Raw genomic sequence first — 19,725 nt, 5'->3', positions numbered from 1 at the left:
TTGTGGAGTAAACCCTACAAGGCAGAAAGCAATCTACATTCCACTACCTGGCCTTGTCTCCTTTGGAAAATGCTCTCCTCCAGGACACACCAGCCCTTTCATCCCCAGGGGAGTGGTAAAGAACCCCAACAAAAGGAAAGCTGAAGATCAAGGTGAGCACTTAACCCATCCGTCAAAAGCCTTATCAATTAGTCAATAAATCCCCAGCCTATTGGATATTATCTTACTGGAAGTGAAAGTCTGTCAATCTAAGAACTTTGTAGTCTCTACAGTTGAGCTCTGATCCCAGGAAAATAGTGAGAAACATCTGTTCTTTATTCAGAGGCAACTTAACTTCTGCCCTTTAAGATTTTCTACTATTGCCTATGTTTAGTGGTGTATACTTTCTGTTAAAGAAACATCACAAATAGGTAAATTTAAACTGGGAAGTTCCCACAGCATTCCACTGATTAGATAGAATCTAGATCCAAAACCCTTTGAGGCCACTTACAAAAGCGGCATTTCTTCTTTTAGCCATGTCACATGACTATCAGGGATATGTCACCTGGGCATGGAGACAAGCACAGCAGGACCAGTCCCCAGCGGGGCTGTCCTGGAGGCACGGTGGAAACTATGGAATCTTTGACAGTCACAAGGGAGTGGGCAGCTGCTGGGATACAGTTCGGAGAAGTCGGTGCCTACAGGCTTCTACATGGGCATAAATGTCTACAGTCACAGTCCTGCCTTGTAATAAACCAGCAACTGGATTTACCTAAAGCCAGAATTTAAGACTCATTAATTTGTGAATCTTTGTCTCTGAAAATTATAGAAAATATTCCTCTATCCATTAGATTTCCCAACTGTGTATTCTTATAGAAGTGAACTCTGTGGCGTACAGAGTAAGGAGGGTGAATTCCAACTCCCGTGAGCACATCCCGCTTACAGCAAGGACTACTCTCAGTACCAAGGCTGCCTTCCATTCTCGGGGTGGGGGACAGCAGCTTCAGGGCTGCTATCCCAGGGGTCACCTGTCCCACTCAGGCAGTCTGCACCCTCTCCAAATGCTTGTGGGTGGGTGCCCAAGTGTGCCAGGCTGGCAGGAAAATATGCCAGCTAACCCACTTTACAGCCTCTACTGTTCCCATCGCTGGACAACTCCATTACAGGATTAAGTTGACAGCCATAATTAGAACACATTCAGAGAAAAGCCAAATCAAACCCTCAACACTATCACTTGACTTCCAGCCTTTTCTCTTTCTACTCGAAAAGCAAGGAAGAAATGTGTCCTTGAGCCATTGGTGGAAAGCACTAGACAATGCATGCTACACAGCACTGTGGGTGATCACATGGTTTGGTCGGGACACTACTATGAAGTGACAGAATAAATGGCATGCTGCGTGACTGTTAACTATGAATGGCAATCATAGTGCACAAAGGTGAGCCACTGCTGGCCAAACAATGGAAGGATCCAAAGAAAGGCTCTTACCTAGTGTCCCCTCCCCTGCTGACTTGAGGGCATTCAGCTCTTCTTTTGTCATCTTTGTAGGGCCTTGATATCCAACTCCATTCAGTGTGTCTGAAGTTTCTCCGTTGGTGGCTATTTCTGAATTTAGGATTATTCCATGTTTCTGGGAGAAAAAGAGGTTTAACATAATACTCAGTGACACCAGGCTAATGATATTTTATTAATTATAAAGGGATGTTACTTCCCCTGATGTAGATGCTAACTCTACAGGGATGGAGAAGTCTCCTCCTTGTGTGTTCCAAAACACCAGTGGTTCTCAACCTTCCTAATACTGTGAACTTTTAGTACAGTTCCTCATGTTGTGGTGATTCCCCAACCATAAAATTCTTTTGTTGCTACTTCATAACTGTCATTTTGCTACTGTTATGAGCCAGAGTATGCATATGTGATATGTGACCCGTGTGGGGGGTCATGACTCACAGGTTGAGAACCTCTGCAATACACAACCTATTTTCTGATGACAAGATACTTTAGAAAGGCTGTCTTCTAACTAGGGCAAGGGCGTGTGGGCTGCCACAAAGTGGAGCATCAGGAAAGCGAACCTTTCACTATAACAACAGTTCACTCTGTTGTGCAGAGGGCATGGCCAACTCGCTGAAAACCAGCTGCCTGCCTCAGTTGCAGAGTAACCTCCTTGCCGTCTACTTGGTTGGTCCCCAACACTTTTTCCTGGCTCTTTGGACACTCATGGTTGTTGCACACAGCCTGGACAAGGAGCACCATTTAGGTCTTAGCTCTAAGTCTGTATCTTGCTCTGACTTTGATTGGGGAGCTCAGGAGATGACACTGCCATGTCTGGGGGCAGTCAGGATGTTGCCATGGCCACACCCCTCAGCACTACAGCTACAGCAGTCTGAGAACCACCACTTAGGGTTGCCTGCTGGGTTCCCCTTACAAAAGCTGAAACTCATCCTTCCTATTATTTGACGGGTAATGTGATCCCCCCCACGTATCCCAGATACTGTTCAGCTAAGAAAATCCTCGAGCAAGAGGCTTAAACAAGGAAGCACATACATTCTAATAGAGGGTAAGAAAATACTTAGATAAATGCCAAATTCAGAGCTAGAAATCTGAGCTACTTCTCAGATCTGTTTTGCATGTAAACACCTGATGGTCCCAGGTAGAATAATGGAATGGCACTGATACCATTTACTTCATGCAGATAGTTCATTGAGGCTCAAATTTATTAACACAATTAGCGACAAAAGCAGAGCCAGCACCCATGGCCACAGACCCACAGAACTTGAAGTTGTCAGCTTGGTCCTTTCCTTCCTTCTTTCCTTCCTCCCTCCCTTCCTTCCTTTTTTTCCCTCAATGCAGGATCTCTCTGTGTAATCCTTGTTGTCCTGAAACTCCCTGTAGACCAGGCTGGCCTTGAACTCAGAGAGATCCGCCTGTCTCTGCCTCCCAAGTGCTGGGATTAAAGGCGTGTGCCACCACTTCCCAGCAACCTTGGTATTTTTCTTCAACTGCCTTGGTTTCGTACCTTTAACTCCTCTTTCAGCTTGACTGTTTCTTCTCTAAGGTCATCTCGTTCGCTCCGTATGGAATCAAAGAACTCTTTCTGTCTTTCTAGTGCCTGAGTGTGCAGCAGAGCAGGGGGGGGGCGAGGAGAGGGAGAGAGAGGTATAGAGAGAGGGAGAGATTAGCACAGGTAGCAGGGTAAGCAAGAAGCAAGGATTAGGAGCACTGCCATCCAGTGCACCAGTGAGAAAGGATGCTATTGGGTTTATGCCAGCCTAGAGCAGCTACTGTTCACACATTAGAATGTCAAGGTTGGGGATGCTATGGAGGAAGGCTGCTTCATACCATCCATTTGTCTTTTGTTTTCTCATTGTAGTACTGCGGACTGAGCCAGGGACCTCACATACGGGAGGCAAGTGGTCTACTACAAAGAAACATCCCTAGGATATCCCATTACTAGCTCAGTTTTATTTTCTTCTTTTTTTGGGGGGGTGTTGTTTGTTTTTTGAGATAGGGTCTCACTGTGTGGCCCTGGTTGGCCTGGAACTCGCCTCCCCAGTGCTGGGATTAAAGGTGTATGCCACCACTGTCTGGCATTAGGTTTATTTTTATCTCATGATGTGGTGCTGCAGAGTTAACAGGAGTCCCATGGTCCTTTAAACAAGAAAGGTTGCTAGAGAACCCTACTTTATAACTTTAGACATTTTTGTGTTTATTTTCCTATTCACATGTATGTGTGTCTGCGCACACGTATTTCTGTGTATAATTCAGAGGATAATACCAGGTGTCATTCCTCAAATACCATCCTCTTTGTTTTATATTTTATTTAAAGACAGAGTCTCCCACTGGCCTGCAGTTCCCTGATTAGGCCAGTCTGGCTGGGCATTGAGCCTTAGGAATGTCGTTATCTCCACCTCTCCGAGCCAGGGTTACAAATGTGTGTCATCATGTCTGGTCTGGTACTTTACAAGCAGCCATCTCCCTAGTCTATTTTTAGACAGTGGTTATGAGCATCTGCTGTTCAAAAAAAAAAAAGTCCTGGAAGGGCATGCTTGCACACACACGAGTACACAGTGCATGAACGCATAGTCTCTTAGCCAAGGCTTGTGAATGTGTCAAAGGGCAATGGTGGGCTTCATATTGTGAACATTTCTGTGATGTGACAGATCACCTCTAGACCTGTCTTGGGGCCCTGTCACATAAGTTGCTACTTTTTAGGTACCACGTGCCACTATGAGTCAGCAGTGACGTGGTGGGGATGGGCTGTCTCCTCTCTGCTGAGGAGGGTGAGGGGTCTGACGAGGCCTCCCTGGAGAGGTTTTAAAATGGGAACCCATGGGGCGTGGCATGCTGCCACCCACAGCATCACAAAAGCCCAAGGGAATTCTGGAGTTTTATCCTCCATGCTGAGCTGCTCAGAGCCTTTCTCCTTGTATGGGCTGCATTGCACCTAGGTCCCCCCTGGTGCAGTAGGGAGAGGGAGACAACTCCAACTATACAGCTATGGTTCCGTCCACCTGAGTAAGCTGGGGTAGTCACCATGCTGTTCACCTCGTGTCACAGGAGGGTCGCATGCACATCCATGCAAACACTCTTCCAAACCAAAGCTTCTGCAGGAAACACATTTGCTGAGCAGCCCACCCCTTCCCTGGAACAGTTTTGCGAAGGCTTGAGACTCCTACCCCTATCTTTTTGTCTTTCCACTCTATCGTTTCCTGAAGATCAGAGATCTCCCTGATAAAACCCGCCTGTTTCTGCTGCAGCTGTCGGATCTCCTGAGGAGAGGAACAGACAGAAAGAAAGCAGACAAAGGGTTGAGCAGAGAGAAGAATTCGGTGCTGGATGACCACGACCATGGTGAGGGACGGGTGGGTGGGGAGGTCTCACCACCCCCAGGATTCAGCAGCATGATAGGATCTTCTTCTTCTTCTTTTTTTTTTTGTTCTACTCTCAGTGCCCAGAAGAAAACCAGCCTGGCTGACAGCTTACCTCAAAGCCATACTTATAGTCCCGATTAAGTTACCAACCCTGTACCAGCCCCATACTGTCATGCTTTGCTTAATTGTAGGACATCAGTCTGAGAAAGTGTAGGTAGTTGAGCCCACCATTTTGCAAACATCATAAATTACGGATAATAGTGATGACTGCAATATCACTATGTAATAAAATCTATGGGGCCACTGTCATATGTGTGTCGCACTGCTGATCAGAATGCTATGTGGCACACACTCCTGCCAGTTTCCTCGTAACAAGTGACAACAGCTTCCGCGAAAGTCACGTGACTATATTCTCTCAGCTCTGAGACTGTTTTGAAAGAATCTTCTGAGGAGAGGATCAATAACCTTTTCTTTCCCAGTTCCTAGAACATCCGTTCTCAACCTGGGGGTCATGACCATGGGAAAACACAGATTTCTGATGGTCTTAGGAACTGAGACACCACCCAGCATCAAATCTCAGTTATGAAGTAGCAACGAAGGTAAGTTTATGGTTGGGGGTTCCCAAGATCATCAGAGACGATGTGCTTTTTGATGGTGGTGATCCACAGGTTGAGAACCACCGTCTTAAGCCTTGCACACATTCTTGCTTTGTGTTTCTTCTTCACAAGTTCTAACCTCGACTGCTCCTACCACAGCATCTGACGCGACTCCCTCTCGTGGGTACCTTGTGATTGTGTCAGAGCCACACAGATGATCAACGACAACCTTCCATCTCAAGGTCCGTTTGACTCACCTTTGAAATCTCCTTTTGTCCCATATTTACTTTAAGGGACTTAGGATGTGGACTTCTCAGAGGTGGGCATTAATTTGTCACACCTCCCAACACACACACATGAACACCAGAGTTGAGAGTCTTCACCCACAGGAGGAACCCTCTGCTCAAGGGATGGAAAGTTAGCCTGATCCCTGGACTTTAACTTTAGGGATTGCTACGAGCTGACTCCCTGGCCTCCAAGGTGACAAGTGTTTGGAGATAGTATCTTCAGAAGCATAAAGGTTAAATGACGTCATGAGGGTGGGTCCCAGGTTGGATAGGATGAGTGTCCATATTGAAAGCATACATTCTCTGTGCCCAAGGAGTCAACACCGACCTGGACTTTGGTCTCCAGAACTGTGAGGAAATACACACTTGTTGTCAAGGCCACCAAGTTTGTGGTATATTTGTTATAATAACCTGGGCTAAAAGAGCAAGGAACCGACAGAAAGGGAAGAAGAAAGGAGCTGCCCACCTCAAGCATCTCTTCCCTTTGCCTCAGGGCTTCTTTTACTTCGGCAAACTGGAACTGCAGGATGCTGTGGGCATGCTTCTCCCTCTCGAACTCCTGTGGGTGACGAGCACAGTACTGAGGCTGCGGTTCAGTGGCGTGTTTCTGTCACAGGTTCATGTTCTCATGAGCCACGTTTCCCACACGACAAACAACCCTTTACTACGTCATCACCATTTCCAAGGGGCACACGACACAAACTCATTTCTCTGCCCTCCATAGAGGACGATCAGACAGTTTCCTCTAAAGTTAATCCTCAGATTGTGTGCAGTTGACAAGTATTTCCCAAACCTCTCTTGATAAGATGTGTTCCAGGAGCCAGGTGGTGGTGGCACACGCCTTTAATCCCAGCACCTAGGTTGGCCTCAAACTCACAGAGATTCGCCGGCCTCAGCTCCCTGAGTGCTGAGATTAAAGGCGTGCACCACCACCGAGCCGCTATATACATGCTTTTTCATGGTTGTTTTATTTTCATGCAAAATACCAACATTCTAGTAAAACTCTCTAGTTTACACATTGAAACTATGCATTTCAAATTATTCAGAGAAAAGCACAGATGTCTGAGTTTTATATGTATATATGTAAATGTGTGTGTGCATAGGTTTGTGGAAGCCAGAAGTTTACCTTGGGTGTCATTCTTCAGGAGCTGTCATCCTTGAGTTTTGTTTTTCTTTTTAAGATTGATTTTATTATTCTTACTTATGTATATGTGTATGGGTCTTTGCACATATGTGCAGATGCCCACAGAGGCCACAGCCATCAGATCCCTGGAGCTATTGTTACAGGTATTGGAGAGCCACAAGAGTGCTGGGAACCAAACATGCCCCCCCCCCCCACCCCAGACAGCATGCACTCCTCTGCACTGGGCCATCTTTCCAGCCCTGACCTTGGTTTTTGAGAAAGGGTTTCTTCTGGTCAGAAGCTGGCTGATTCAGTTAGTCTGGCTACTCAGTAAGCACCAGAGACCACCTGTCTCTGCCTCTCCAGCTGGGATTACAAGCACATGCCACCACAGATGCTGAGGACTGACCTAAGGTCTGATGCAGCAAATGCTTTGCAGAGTAAGTTACCTCCCCTGCCCATGGGATTGTTTTGTTTGGCAATGGAGTCCTGTTAAGTCAGTCTCAGACTTGCAATTCTCCTGCCTCAGCCTCCTACATGCTGGAATCATAGCTATTGCCACCACGTATGACAAAGACACAGTATTCTAAATCTCGGACTCTGGGCTTCCTGGACAAGTGGAGAATCACTGTTTAAAAAGCAGTTTGGAGAGACAGCTCAGCAGTTAAGTGCATATACTGCTTATGTAGAAAGCCGGGGTTCAATTTTTAGCACCCACATCAAGCATCTCACAACTGCCTGTAACTCCAGCTCTAGGGGATCCTACACCCTCCTCTGGCCTCTGCAAGCTAGTGTACACCCCTCCCCCATAGTTAGCAAAAATAAAAATCCTTAAAAAATATAAGGATTTACACAGCTCCCCCTAGCATTCCTGAGCAGGGTGGTACTTACCTTGTTCTTCTCCTCATACTGTCTCTGGGACTCGGCCAGCTGCTCTTCCAGCTCCAGCAGCATGTCCTTCAGTGTGTCTACCTGGTACATGAAGTTGGTCTTCTCGTTGTCTAGCTGGGCATTGGAGACCATGGCCTTCTTGTACTTCTCCTCAACTTCGGCCAGCGAGTCCTGAAGAAATGAGGCCATCATTTCAAAACCGCAAAAAGGAAAACAAGCTGAGATTAAGCCAGAGTTCTTTTCCAATCTCAGCCTTTGTTTCTTAGATTAGAAGAGACACAGTGCCATTTTAAATGCACAGAGCCCACCTTTCAATGTCCCTTCCACTCAGATAAGTAATTTTTCCGCTGTGGGGGGAGAGCAACTGTAGCCTGTGGCTTGCCTGTGGGGAATTATGTTAACTAGATTAACTGAGGCGGGAAGGCCCACCCTAAATGTGGGCCATCCCTGAACTGGGCCATCCCTGAGCCTTGCATAGAAATAAGAAAGGGAACACCAGCCAGCCCTCATGACTCTGCTTGTGGACTACACAGGCAACGTGACCAGCTCCCTCTCGTTCTTGCCCCCAGGACTCCCTTCCATGATAGACTATATCCTTCATCTGTGAACCAAAATAAACCACTTCTCCTTTAAGTTGCCTTTGTCATGGCATTTTGTAGCAGCAGCAGGAAAAGTAGCTAGCAGTGATCTATCTTCTCCTTAAGACAAGGAGGTGTGTGGGATGCTGGTTGCTCAGGGAAGCAGCACAGCCACTCACTGACTTCTTCTGATTCAGCAGCCAGGACCTTTCCACCATGGGCCATGGCAGCTCAATGGGTTTCTGAAGTCATCGCTCAATGTGTGGCTACAGCCTGGGCAAGAGCCAGTTACTGATGGAAATAAAACCCTGCCACGAGCTATTGCTAGGCCACCCCACTCAGGCTTGGGAACCAGGAAAGGATTTGTGGTCATTGCAGGTTTCTGACTCATGGGAAATTAAACAAGGTACACAGACAGGTCTTACTGGGTAGGTCCTGGAAAGACCAAGGTCATTTGTTTGAAAGAGCAGTCGTGGGAAAGAAGCTGTAAAAGATATTATTGACAGCGCCCAAACATGGCTCCCACTCTTGTAGGCTCCAACATGTGAGTGTCAGGAAAGAAATGCCAGGAAGGGGGCAGTCATCAGGTGACTAAGAGCCAGCCACCAGCCTAAGAGAGAGGGGTTGACTCAAGTGTCAGAGCTGCGAAGAGGCCCTGTGGAATTCTGCACTGGTCTTGCTCTGGGTATCCACACCATGACCACCTGAGGTGGTTCCATCAGATCCCAGTGGAGTCACTGGCTCCACTTTTAGGTGAATGAAAAGCCAGAGTCTTAATTTTTCTGTTATATAGAAATGACCATGAAAATGACAAATTAGTATGTGTGACTTATGCCACGTCTCTGTCTGGTGTTTATTGCTATGGAATTTACATGATTTCTTAGGCCCTTTCTGGGGAGATGAAAAAGAAGCAGCAGATCTGTCTTGCTGAATCCAGATTTGCCATGGGCTCTTTGGTGGCTATGGCTTTGTGCCTTGGCACTGATCCCTATGGCACCTGCTCACCCCAGCATTGTTAAAGAACTGGGAAGCTACATTTCCTGTTGGCATGACGACGTCCTTCACAGTGCTGAGAGCAGTGGACACACAAACACTCTCAGATGCTGTCCCCTAAGTACAAGTTGACAACATGCACTAACCTGGATGCTTCCAAAGCACACATGTTAGGACAGCTCTAGTGAGCTTGGCAAAGCAAACAGGGAGAAGGACAGTTGTATGGGACAACTACGGAGAGTGAAGAGAACCAAAACTCTCCAGTGCCATCTTTCCCACCGGGGACTCACTGTGTTCAGAAAGTGCATTTGGAAGAAGACAAAGTGTTAGAATTCCCATGCTCCCCCACTCTCCACAAGGGCGTCCTTCAGGGTGAGCATGCTCATGGCACTTCTGTGAGGCTTTTTAAGGTTAAGATGGGTTAGTGTCACGGGCTCACACGTCCATAAACCGGTACCTTCATCTCTTTCAGTCCCTGCATGTATCTGCCTTCTACATCCTGAATCTGGTCCTTTAACTCATTAAGTTCCTGAGGGAAACGCACAAAAGGCAGATGATGTCAAGGGAGGGGATCGGCAGAGTTCACACGCATACCTATGGCTTTCTTATGTCTGGGTCTGCCCCATTGTTTAGGCAGTCTTCTTCATTTTATTAAGCATTAAAGGGAAGTGAAAAATAAGTTTCAGCACTAGAAAGATAAAATTTTATGTGTAGTTTACACATTTTAATACAATGCTGTCAAATTAAGGTGTATCTTGTTTTATAATTAAAAATGGGAAAAAAGAGCCAGGCAGTGGTGGTGCACACCTTTAGTCCCAGCACTTGGGAGACAGAGGCAGATGGATCCCTGTGAGTTCAAGGCCAGCCTGGTCTACAGAGTGAGTTCCAGGACAGCCAGGGCTTCATAGAGAAACCTTATCTCAAACCAAAACAACAACAACAACAACAACACTAACAACAACAACAACAACAACAACAACAACAAAAATAAGGACAAAAAGTTGGGGCTGGAGAGATGGTTCATTGGTTGAGAGGACTTGCTGCTCTTTCAGAGGTTCTGGGTTCGATTACCAGCACCCACATGGTGACTTACAACCCTTTGCAACTCCGTTCCAGGGGATCTGGTACCCTATTTTCGTCTCTGTGGGAACCTGGCATGCATGTGGTTCACAGGCATACCTGAAGACAAAACATCCATACACATAAAGTAAATAATAACTAAGTAAATCTTTAAAGAGCAAAAACAAACAGGCGAGTGGGGGTGGATGGAGACGGCTCAGTGGCTCACAGGGCCTGCGGCTCTTCCGGAACACCCCAGTTTGGTTCCCAGCACCCAAATCAGGAGGCTGATTCGATTAGCACCCATCACTCCAGCTTCAGAGGATCCAACACCTCCTCTGGTCTCCGTGGGCAGCTGGCACACATGTGGTACAGATATACATAAAATAATAATAATAAACCTTCAGCAACAATGACTAGTGAAAAGAACTCTGACAAGAGTGTCGCTCCCTGTCTTCCTACCCCACAGACACGGTGAGCTGCTGGGGGCGGAGATCAGCTCATCCCAGTCCCTGCACTCACAGAATTCCGGATTCTCTCCCTGTGCCTGGTACTTGAGGACAGATGTGCCACAAACTAGTCTCCTGGCAAACATCTGCCGGGCAAGTGAACAGTACTCACGCCTAAGAGCAGAGACTAAATAGGACTGAAGAGAAAACAACGGTGTTGGTTGTGAGCAAATGCTATCTCTCTGGCTGCTTAGTCCCTATGAACCAGATTTGAGTATGATGAAACTCTCCCACAAAATTAGCCAAACCCAGTCCTTTCAGACCCTCTTTCTTGCTCTGCTCTCCGAAGGACACACATTCTGGTCCCCTACCCTCCATTCCTTTCCTGTTTGGGACACAATTGTTCTAATCACCTAACAGCACACACTATACTAATAACTAACAAACAGTACTAGGCTGTGTGTCTTTATATATACTGAGAAGGTCACCAAACATGGCACCATCCTTGGTGTCAAAGGTTTAACAGAGAATAACATCTGTGCTATTAAAAAAAAATCACTAAGATGCAGTGATGACGTCTACCAGAGGCACAAACGGAAGGGACAGCACACACTCTGGGCGAGGCAGAAGGTGCTAGATAGAGGGTGGGCACTGGCTGTGGTCCTGGAACAGCGATATGAGGGCAGATGACAGCAATATTTCACTATCTAGAACACTCCAGAAAATGAAAAGTGAATATCTACATTTGTTAGCACATGGTGAGAGATGGCATGGCCCGCAGACCATGGAGAACAGAGCTCTGATGGCCACAGAGAAGGACACATGCTCCTCCCTGCTTGGGTACAGACAGGTAAAGCTTCCCACAAAGATGCTGCCTCAGCTGGGTCCTGTGTTAGGAGGAAGCCATGTTTTGAGGCAGATGGAGGAGATGGGACAGATCTGGAACCTCCCAACCAAATCTCTGTAAATATGAAGAAGACTAATCAACCTTTCAAGGAGTTCTGTTAAGTCACAAGCGAGCAGTGTCTTACCTTAATTTCCCTGATGGATGCCTCGGTGTCCATGGAGATGGAGGTATCTCCACTTCCTCTCCGGGAGGAAGTCCCACCCAGAGAAGCCAGCGTGGCAGCAGACAAGCTGGGCATGTTACGGGACCCCTGGGAAGGAAGAAGATCAAATGTGATTCAGTAAAACCAAAATTGCCAACAAGCCCAACATTTCAGAACCTTTTCTCCCATGTGCCAGTTTTAGCTTCCACAGACGATCATTTCTTGTGTGTAAATGTGCATGTGAGCTATGTGCATGTGTAGGTAACAGTGTAGAGGCTACAGGAGGCTGCCAGGTGTCCTCTTTTTGTCACTATCCACTGAATTCCCCTGAGATGAGGCTTCTCACTGAGCCTGAAACTCACCATTTTGTACAGACTAGACGGCTAGTTATAGCACTGGGGTTACAGGTACACGTGAACACACCCAGCTTTTTACATGTGTGCTGGGGATTTGAACTCAGGTCCTCACGTTTGTACGACAAGCACTCTTACCCACTGAGCCATCTCCCTGGCCTCAGCACACCTTCTCTTTAACTCAGCTTCTATACTGGACAATCTCACATGGGCTTCTGGCCAGTGTTAAAAAGGCTCATTCAGAGATGTTTCTCGGGTGTTTTGGGTTTGTCTAGTTAGCAGTGAGCTCTTCATTGTCCCTCAGATTTCAACACTCACGCTGGACCCCTTTGGAGACACAATATCACGCTGTGTGGCCCACTTAGCAGTCTCAGTCATTCACTTATTTTATTAAACAAGTCACTGAGTTCAGTCTCACCCAGAACCTTCTAGATTTATAGCTAACCCGAGACAGAGGCTTGCAGAAATCCCTTACCTTCTCAGTGAAGTCTTTGTCTGGTCTTTCTTCTACCTGTGGAGGAAATGGACAACTGTTAAATATTTCAAAGCACTGAATTGATCATATGAACTCTGTAGTATGTTGCTAAAAAAAAAGAAACAGAAAAAGAAAAAAACAACAAAACATTACCTTGTGCTGTAATTTTAAAACAAAAGAAACAAAATACTACAACTCTGGCTTTCCCCATCTTTCCTGTGTGGAAATCTCTTTGAGGCCCTTCCTTTCCTCAGATAGAAACCTCAGTGAGACTGAGAGCTGCCTATGAGGTTGAAAGCAGGTGTGCATTGGTGTAGAGACCCAAGAGAGACACCTGGGTTGAAGGGTGTGTCTTGGGGACCGAGTGAGGCTGAAGCTGGAGTAAAGACTGTTCCTTTCTTTGCTCAACATCTAAAATAAGACCAAGTTCTGTCCCTGGCCCTCTGGGAAGTCACACAGTGCTGGGCTACCATCAGCACCCATGCTTTCCCCCTCAGTCCTAAGTGCTGCTTCCTAGAGCTCAGAAGTCTTAACTTTGGCCCCAAGAGCATTCGCCCAAAATATCAGTGACAAATACACATCCCATCTCAGATTCACAGACTGGAGTGGCAGGGGTCACTGTGGACACCTGTGCAGGCTTATGACGGAAGGTCCCGAAGTCACCACTATGCTCTGAGGTCACAGCTCACAGACAACATGAGTAGCAAGGGAAAATGGTCACTAGGCACAAGACACCCACCTCCAATGCCCGTTTCTTTTCCATGTGTGTCCTAGTCTAACCAGTAAATAGAAAGGATGGAGGTCCTGCTGTACAGACCCAGGAGACCCACTGCCAGCCATTGCTGACATGTGGGATAATCACCAGATGTTGCAAATTTTCAGATGTGTAATCCACACTGGCTTGACTGTACAATGTGGAGTGCTGAGGCAGGCCCCAATTAAGACAGTTTAATCTCACTGTCTACAGAGTTGGAGAGCCCTGCTCCATTTTCCTTGGTCGTGTATGTAAGTATGTTCATGAGTGTGCATGTGGAGGCCAGAAGCTGACACACAGTGTCTTCTTCAGCTCTCCACTTTATTGTTTGAGACAGGGTCTCTCACTGAACCTGAGGCTTGCTGATTCAGTGGCTGGCCAGCAAGCCTAGGGCTTCTCCTGTGTCCATCTCCCCAGAACTAGAATTTCAGGCATGAACTGCCATGCCTGACTTTTTACATGACATCTGAAAACTCAGGTCACCACGGCAAGCTCTTTATGGACTGAAACCACTCTCCTATGTTCTGAGTTTCAAGGATGATTTTTGGCAGGAAATGAAGTTCTTGGGAATAAAAATATTTCTGAAATACTGTTCGAATAAAAATTGGGGGGCAGCTAAGGAGAAGTAAGGTAGCTGGCATCAACTCTCCTGGGCAATCAATTTATTAACTCCCTTAGGCCCAAAGCCTCATTCCTTGGATGAGTTGGTCTGCAGATGAATATTAATGAACCCAAAATAGAGACAGGATAAACAGGTCCAACTTTGTGATGCTGGGGATGGCAAACAGATGCAACTTGTCAACTTGAAAACAAAATGGAATGGAAAACAAAACAACATGCTGCAAGGTACATTTCCTGTGTCTCTATGGAATGTACCCTCCCCAATTTGAAGCAGGCAGCTGCTGGGGACCCACAGAGCTGCTGTTCCCACTGGCTCCATTAGATGGCAGCATGGCCAGGTCTGCCTATGGTCAGGTCAGCCCCAGACACAAAGGGACAGAAAAACAAGCCGGATGGTATCCTTCACTCTGATAGAGAGTGTGCCACTGTACCTCTGAAAATAATATACAAGGGAAGAGAATACATCCATGGCTGCTGCATGACCCGCTGTGAAGGCTGCCATGGAAACAAGGCCACCAGAAGTGGACATAGCAGACACATGGGACAGGCCCCTAGACCTACAAATACTGGCTTTCCCTTCATGGAAAGGGGAAGGGTACCAGAAATCATGCGACCTACTTTTTTTTTTTTTTTTTTTTTTTTTTTAACTAACAGGATTCTAAATGATGCATGCTGGTCTTTTATAGTCACCACTGACTGTATTCAAAGACATCTTCCGGAATCTACTGGAGCCAGCTATGGTGGCACATGCCTGTAATTTTAGTACTTGAGAGGCAGGAGGATTGCCATGAGTCTGACAGGGCCATGCTGGGCTACTGAGTAAGAACTTGTCTCAATTTGCTTTTTTTTTTCCTCCTGAAGCACAGGCAATGGCAACTCCTTCCCTTCCAAAAGCAAGTCCTTTAGGAGGACGGTAAGTGTGAGTCCCACCCACACCATCTCAGCAGGATTCTTTTGAGGATCATGTGATGAGGTTTTAAACACCCATTTGCATGTCACTGTCTGCTGGCCTATTTGAAGATAAAGAAATCCAAACAAGAACTGGCCCAAGAAAGAACCTAGCCTCATGGTCCCAACTCCCAGACAGGCCACATCAGATACTGGAAGGCAAACAGGGTCCCTGAAGCAATGGCATTGCAACAACCCTTGCAAAACAAGTGACACAGCAAACTCCACTCAGGGAATGTCCATTTTAAAGGCTGCTTCCCTTCCAATGTCAGTGACAGTGGGGCTCACCATTAGTGTGGGAATTTTTGGTTTTATTACTTATTATTTATTTAGGGTGTATGTACATGCTATGACGTATGTGGAGAAGTCAGAGGATAACTCGTAGGACTTGGTTCTCTCCTATGTGCGTCTTGGAGGTCATCAGGCTTGGCAGCAAGTGCCTTTAGTCACTAAGCCATCTCACTGACCCTGATTTTATTTTTGAGACAGAATTTATGTAGCTGAGAGTAGCCTGGGATTCACTATGTAACCCAAGATAGCCTTAAAATCATGGTGCGCCTTGCTCAGCCGCTCCAGTACTGGGATTAGTCACATGCCACCATACTTGGTGAACTGTCGGTTCTAAATCTACTCTTGTACCCACAGATGCAGGCTTGCTCTCCACTGCATCCTGCCTGTGACATGAGTCACAAGGGTCTTTGTTTTCAAATTCAAATGGGCAAACAGCTGAGCCCAGAACTTTTCTGTGAACACACAAGACAACACGAGTCCTGGCTCCACTCAAGATAGCCCTGAAGGGAGGCTCTGCTGGATTCCAGGGGCCTGTGAGACTTGGGCGAGGGAGATGCTCTGGGCATCACCAGGCTCTGCTTGACTGTGGTTGAAGTCTATACCTTCCACCCCAGATCCACCTCTCTCTAGACACCTGTCTCCACTGCCGTACGGCTGATGCTTACGCAATTCATTTGGTGAACATCTTATTCTCGCCCAGTCTGTCTGCTCCACGAAGGGCAAGGGCAGGGCTACACTGCCCAACATTGTAGATTCATGACCAGAATATTCTAGGTGCTTAATTAACACTGAATGGGTGAACTACAACCCTTTCAAGGAGAAGACTCTGGACATAAGAGAAAGAAAATGTCTCTCTCTCTCTCTCTCTCTCTCTCTCTCTCTCTTTCTCTTTCTGTGTGTGTGTGTGTGTGTGTGTGTGTGTGTGTGTGTCCCCTACTTTTCTTTCTGTATCTTTTCAACCAAAAGCAACTTGGAGAGGAAAGGTTCTATTTGTCTTGCACTCTCCAAGACACAGTCTATCATTGAGGGAAGTCAGGGCAGGAACCTGGAGGTAGGGACCATGGCTAGCTCTCTCACAAAACTCAGGGCTACACAGAGAACCCCTGTCTCAAAAAACCAAAACCAAAACCAACCAACCAAACAAACAAAAAACAAAAAACCTCAGGGCTGTCTAGGGATGGTACCGCCCACAGTGGACTGGGCCCTCCTACAGCAATTAAGAGAATCTCTTATCGGTGTGTCCACAGACCAACATGATAAAGACAATTACCCAGGTGAGACTCCCTTTCAGGTGATTCTAGGCTGTGTTGACGGCTACCACCAATTAGGACTGGCGATGGACAGGCGGAATGGATGTAGGGGCTGGGGGTTGTGGGAGTGAGGAAGAGAGAGTGGGAGGCAGTGTTAGAATGAGGAGGAATGTGGTCACCTGCCATCTGCATTGGGACTGATGCCCCTTGGCTTTCCCAAGAATTGTATCGTTGGGAGCCCCAAGCTTTTAACCTTGACTCTTGAAATAGTCAATGGACATGGAGGCACATTCGTGTTCTTAAAGGGGAATGAATGATCAATTCCTTTGTTCTGGTGATTTTTGCTCTTCAGCTCTGACAGATGAGATGTGGAGCCTTGAGTAATGCAGCTGGCTTTTGTATTTTCTTTTCACCCCTGGTGAAGGACCAGGTCAGGGGGATTTTCCAAGAGCCAATATGGATACCAACAACTGTCTCATTGTGGCTGAGGCAGCTCCAGCCAAGCAGAAACAAATTGTGCCTTTCAAGAAACTGTTCCTTCCAGCTTCAGCTCAGCCTACATGTTGTCAAGCCAGGAGTGGGAGCTACGGCATGTGAACCTTGTCTTATAATTCCTGTCCTACTGCACATCCTGCCCCATGTGACTCCCAGAGACCAGATGGGAGGGAAGATCACTGTAGTCCTTGTTTGTCCCAAGGGCAGAGGGTGCCAAACCTGGCATCCTGGTACCGAAAGAGGCATAAAAAATGGAGTCAGCCCTCAAATCTGCTGTTTTCAAGATTTAGGTCGGTGTTAACGCTTTTCTGTGTCCTGGGGCTATTACTACACTGGGGTGGGTGGGTGTGTGATTTGGGCTGGCTGCTAACAGAAAGTGTCTGTGAGCGTGTATGGCTTGCTGGTGGGAAGAAGCCCAGACGTTCGTGTGTGGACTTGTGGGCTTCCTGCCTGAGAGGGAGGAGGAGGTCAGGGCCAGGGCCCTGGCAAAGGCCAGTCATCTTCCTACTGACAGAAGAATCTCCTGGGACTGCCCTGCATTTACAGAGGTGTTCCCGCACCTACGAACCACACATAGAGGTTCCTTGATCAGGGTGGAGGTGCCTGGCGAAAGTGAGGTGATAGGATGAGTCGGGAGGACAGCCTGCCTTCCACATATCTTTCCTCTGACCTTTGCTCACTAAATGCGACAACAGAAACAATGATCGATGGACCTTTGGGGCAACGAATGGACAGGTGACTAGAGAAGAAAAAAATGTCTACTCTTTATCTCTGCAATGGCCTTAGCAAGGGTGGGGGGGAGGGGTGTGTGTGTGTGTGTGTGTGTGTGTGTGTGTGTGTGACTACACCCCCGAGTGCCCCACACTCCAGAGAGATCACTTCTCTTGCCTCACAGATTACACAGCTGTTCAATGAAGCTCTGTGGAAAAACAAACAAACAAACAAACAAAGAACCTTGTTTCACGTGTGTAAAATTTCCAAAGTTCTAGAAAGTACACACACAAAGGGATCTGCATCCAATCACAGTAACCATGAACATTGTTATACCATGACTTCATGGTAATACTTACATAAATCCAAGGGCCACGCCTAGTGAGGACAAATAATCCTGCTTTGCCACCTGGGCAGCAGGGGTGGGGTGGAATGGGAGGGAGGTTGGGAATCTTTGGAAGTAAAGCTATAGACTTATCTTGGTTGCAAACACTCCACTTGCTCCCCAAGTGCACACTCGATCATTGTGCAGGAGGAAGAGAGTTCTACACTAAATTGCCATCACTTTGTTTCTAGTAACTTGAAGGCTCCTCGTGGAGTAGACTGCATGTGTTATTGTACTTCAGAGCCTGAGGCACTCAAGATAGCCATTCCAGTTTAAAGGAAAGATACATAATGGGGTAGGGGAAGGGCACTAAGCCCTTGAACTGACTCAGCGGAGAGGCTCATAGCTGCAAGGGATCCCACTGGCTCCCCCAGGGGAAGCTGCTTCAGGTAGGAAACCCCACAATGAACGCATCTGTGTAAGTGGTGTGTCTTTGCTCCCCTGCATTCTGTGGTGCAGTGACTAATCCTGGGCAATGCAGTGTTGGAGAACTGAGTCCCAAACTATGTGTATTTATGTCTGGGAGTTTTAATGTGAGCTGATAAAAGAGATTGGCCTGAACTACCTGCACTTTCCACCCGTGGCTTTCCAAGTGTGGGCCTCCACCCACACCTCTTGCTAAAGCCTGGGCATGTCTCCCCACCCAACCCAAAACTGTTTAGTCAGTTGTGGTGTTACACACTTGGGAGGTGGGGGCAGGAGGATTGAGAGTTCCAAGTTATCTTCAACTACATAGTGAATTCAAGGCCATCTGGGGCTATGAGACACAAACAAGGGGACTGGGGAGATGGTTCACTTGGTAAACTATTTGCTATGCAGGCTTGATGAGGATCTGAGTTTGATCCCTGGCACCCACGTTAAAAAAAAATATATATATATATATATATATATATATATATCGGCTTGGTGGTGTGCACCTGTAATTCTAGCACTGAGGCAGGAGAATTCTGGGTATTTACTGAGTAGCCAGCTCAGTCAAATCAGCAAGAACCAGGCAGCAAATAAAGGAGGACAGTGGATATCCCCTTGCCCCCCAAAACAAAATAAAACAATTTCTTGTTTAGATAATGATAAAGTAACCTCAAAGAAAGCTGCCAATCAATTGGGTGACACTGTCAAACTGTGCAGGGCCTGATTTTGGGGCCTTGGCTCCTCCTGCCATGTCTGACATGTGGTGAACCACAAATAGAGCATCACCTAGGTGACACCTTCTATACAGTTTTTGAGCAAATGTGACAACAGGTGACCTAAGCAGAACTGAGTGTGGCAAAGCATTTATAGGCCCATACTTTATTCTAAAACTTGTTGGGGGTCAGGTAACCCGAACAATTTCAAAGCAAATGTTAAGAGTCAAGCCCTTGAAATTTTAAATTGTAAAATATAGCACATCCACACACGTGGCTACACTTACATCCCCAGAACGGACTTTCCCCGCATCACGCCTCATTTCTAAGCATTACTAATGACTTCTGTTCTGTTATGGTCCTTGAGAAGTTGAGCCATGCCGCCCTGACACCACCCAATAGTGTTTTCTAAGCTCAATACCATTTCCCAATCCCTTTTTCTACTAAG

General features: G+C 46.8%; 1 protein-coding gene across 19 annotated transcripts in view; it reads right to left on the bottom strand.

Annotated features, from left to right (window-relative positions):
• Positions 1-19,725, bottom strand: part of Lrrfip1 (LRR binding FLII interacting protein 1) — a 128,473-nt gene that overhangs the window by 15,177 nt on the left and 93,571 nt on the right. For 8 of the 19 annotated variants that reach the window (XM_035441131.1, XM_027397564.2, XM_035441121.1 and 5 more), the window contains 7 exons: positions 12,699-12,734; positions 11,853-11,978; positions 9,771-9,842; positions 7,743-7,913; positions 6,195-6,287; positions 2,991-3,083; positions 1,466-1,607 (listed from right to left, as the gene is read on the bottom strand). In XM_035441131.1, coding sequence (XP_035297022.1) covers positions 1,466-1,607; positions 2,991-3,083; positions 6,195-6,287; positions 7,743-7,913; positions 9,771-9,842; positions 11,853-11,978; positions 12,699-12,734 — 733 coding nt within the window. Of the gene's footprint in view, positions 1-1,465; positions 1,608-2,990; positions 3,084-4,650; positions 4,840-6,194; positions 6,288-7,742; positions 7,914-9,770; positions 9,843-11,852; positions 11,979-12,698; positions 12,735-19,725 lie in introns of those variants that run through there. The other 11 variants (XM_027397566.2, XM_035441129.1, XM_027397558.2 and 8 more) reach the window with 5 other exon arrangements.

This window comes from Cricetulus griseus, chromosome 2 (genome assembly GCF_003668045.3).
Source record: "Cricetulus griseus strain 17A/GY chromosome 2, alternate assembly CriGri-PICRH-1.0, whole genome shotgun sequence".
Classification (NCBI taxonomy): Eukaryota; Metazoa; Chordata; class Mammalia; order Rodentia; family Cricetidae; genus Cricetulus; species Cricetulus griseus.
Note: the sequence above shows the minus strand (reverse complement) of the source record. Positions and strands in the feature narration are given on the sequence as shown.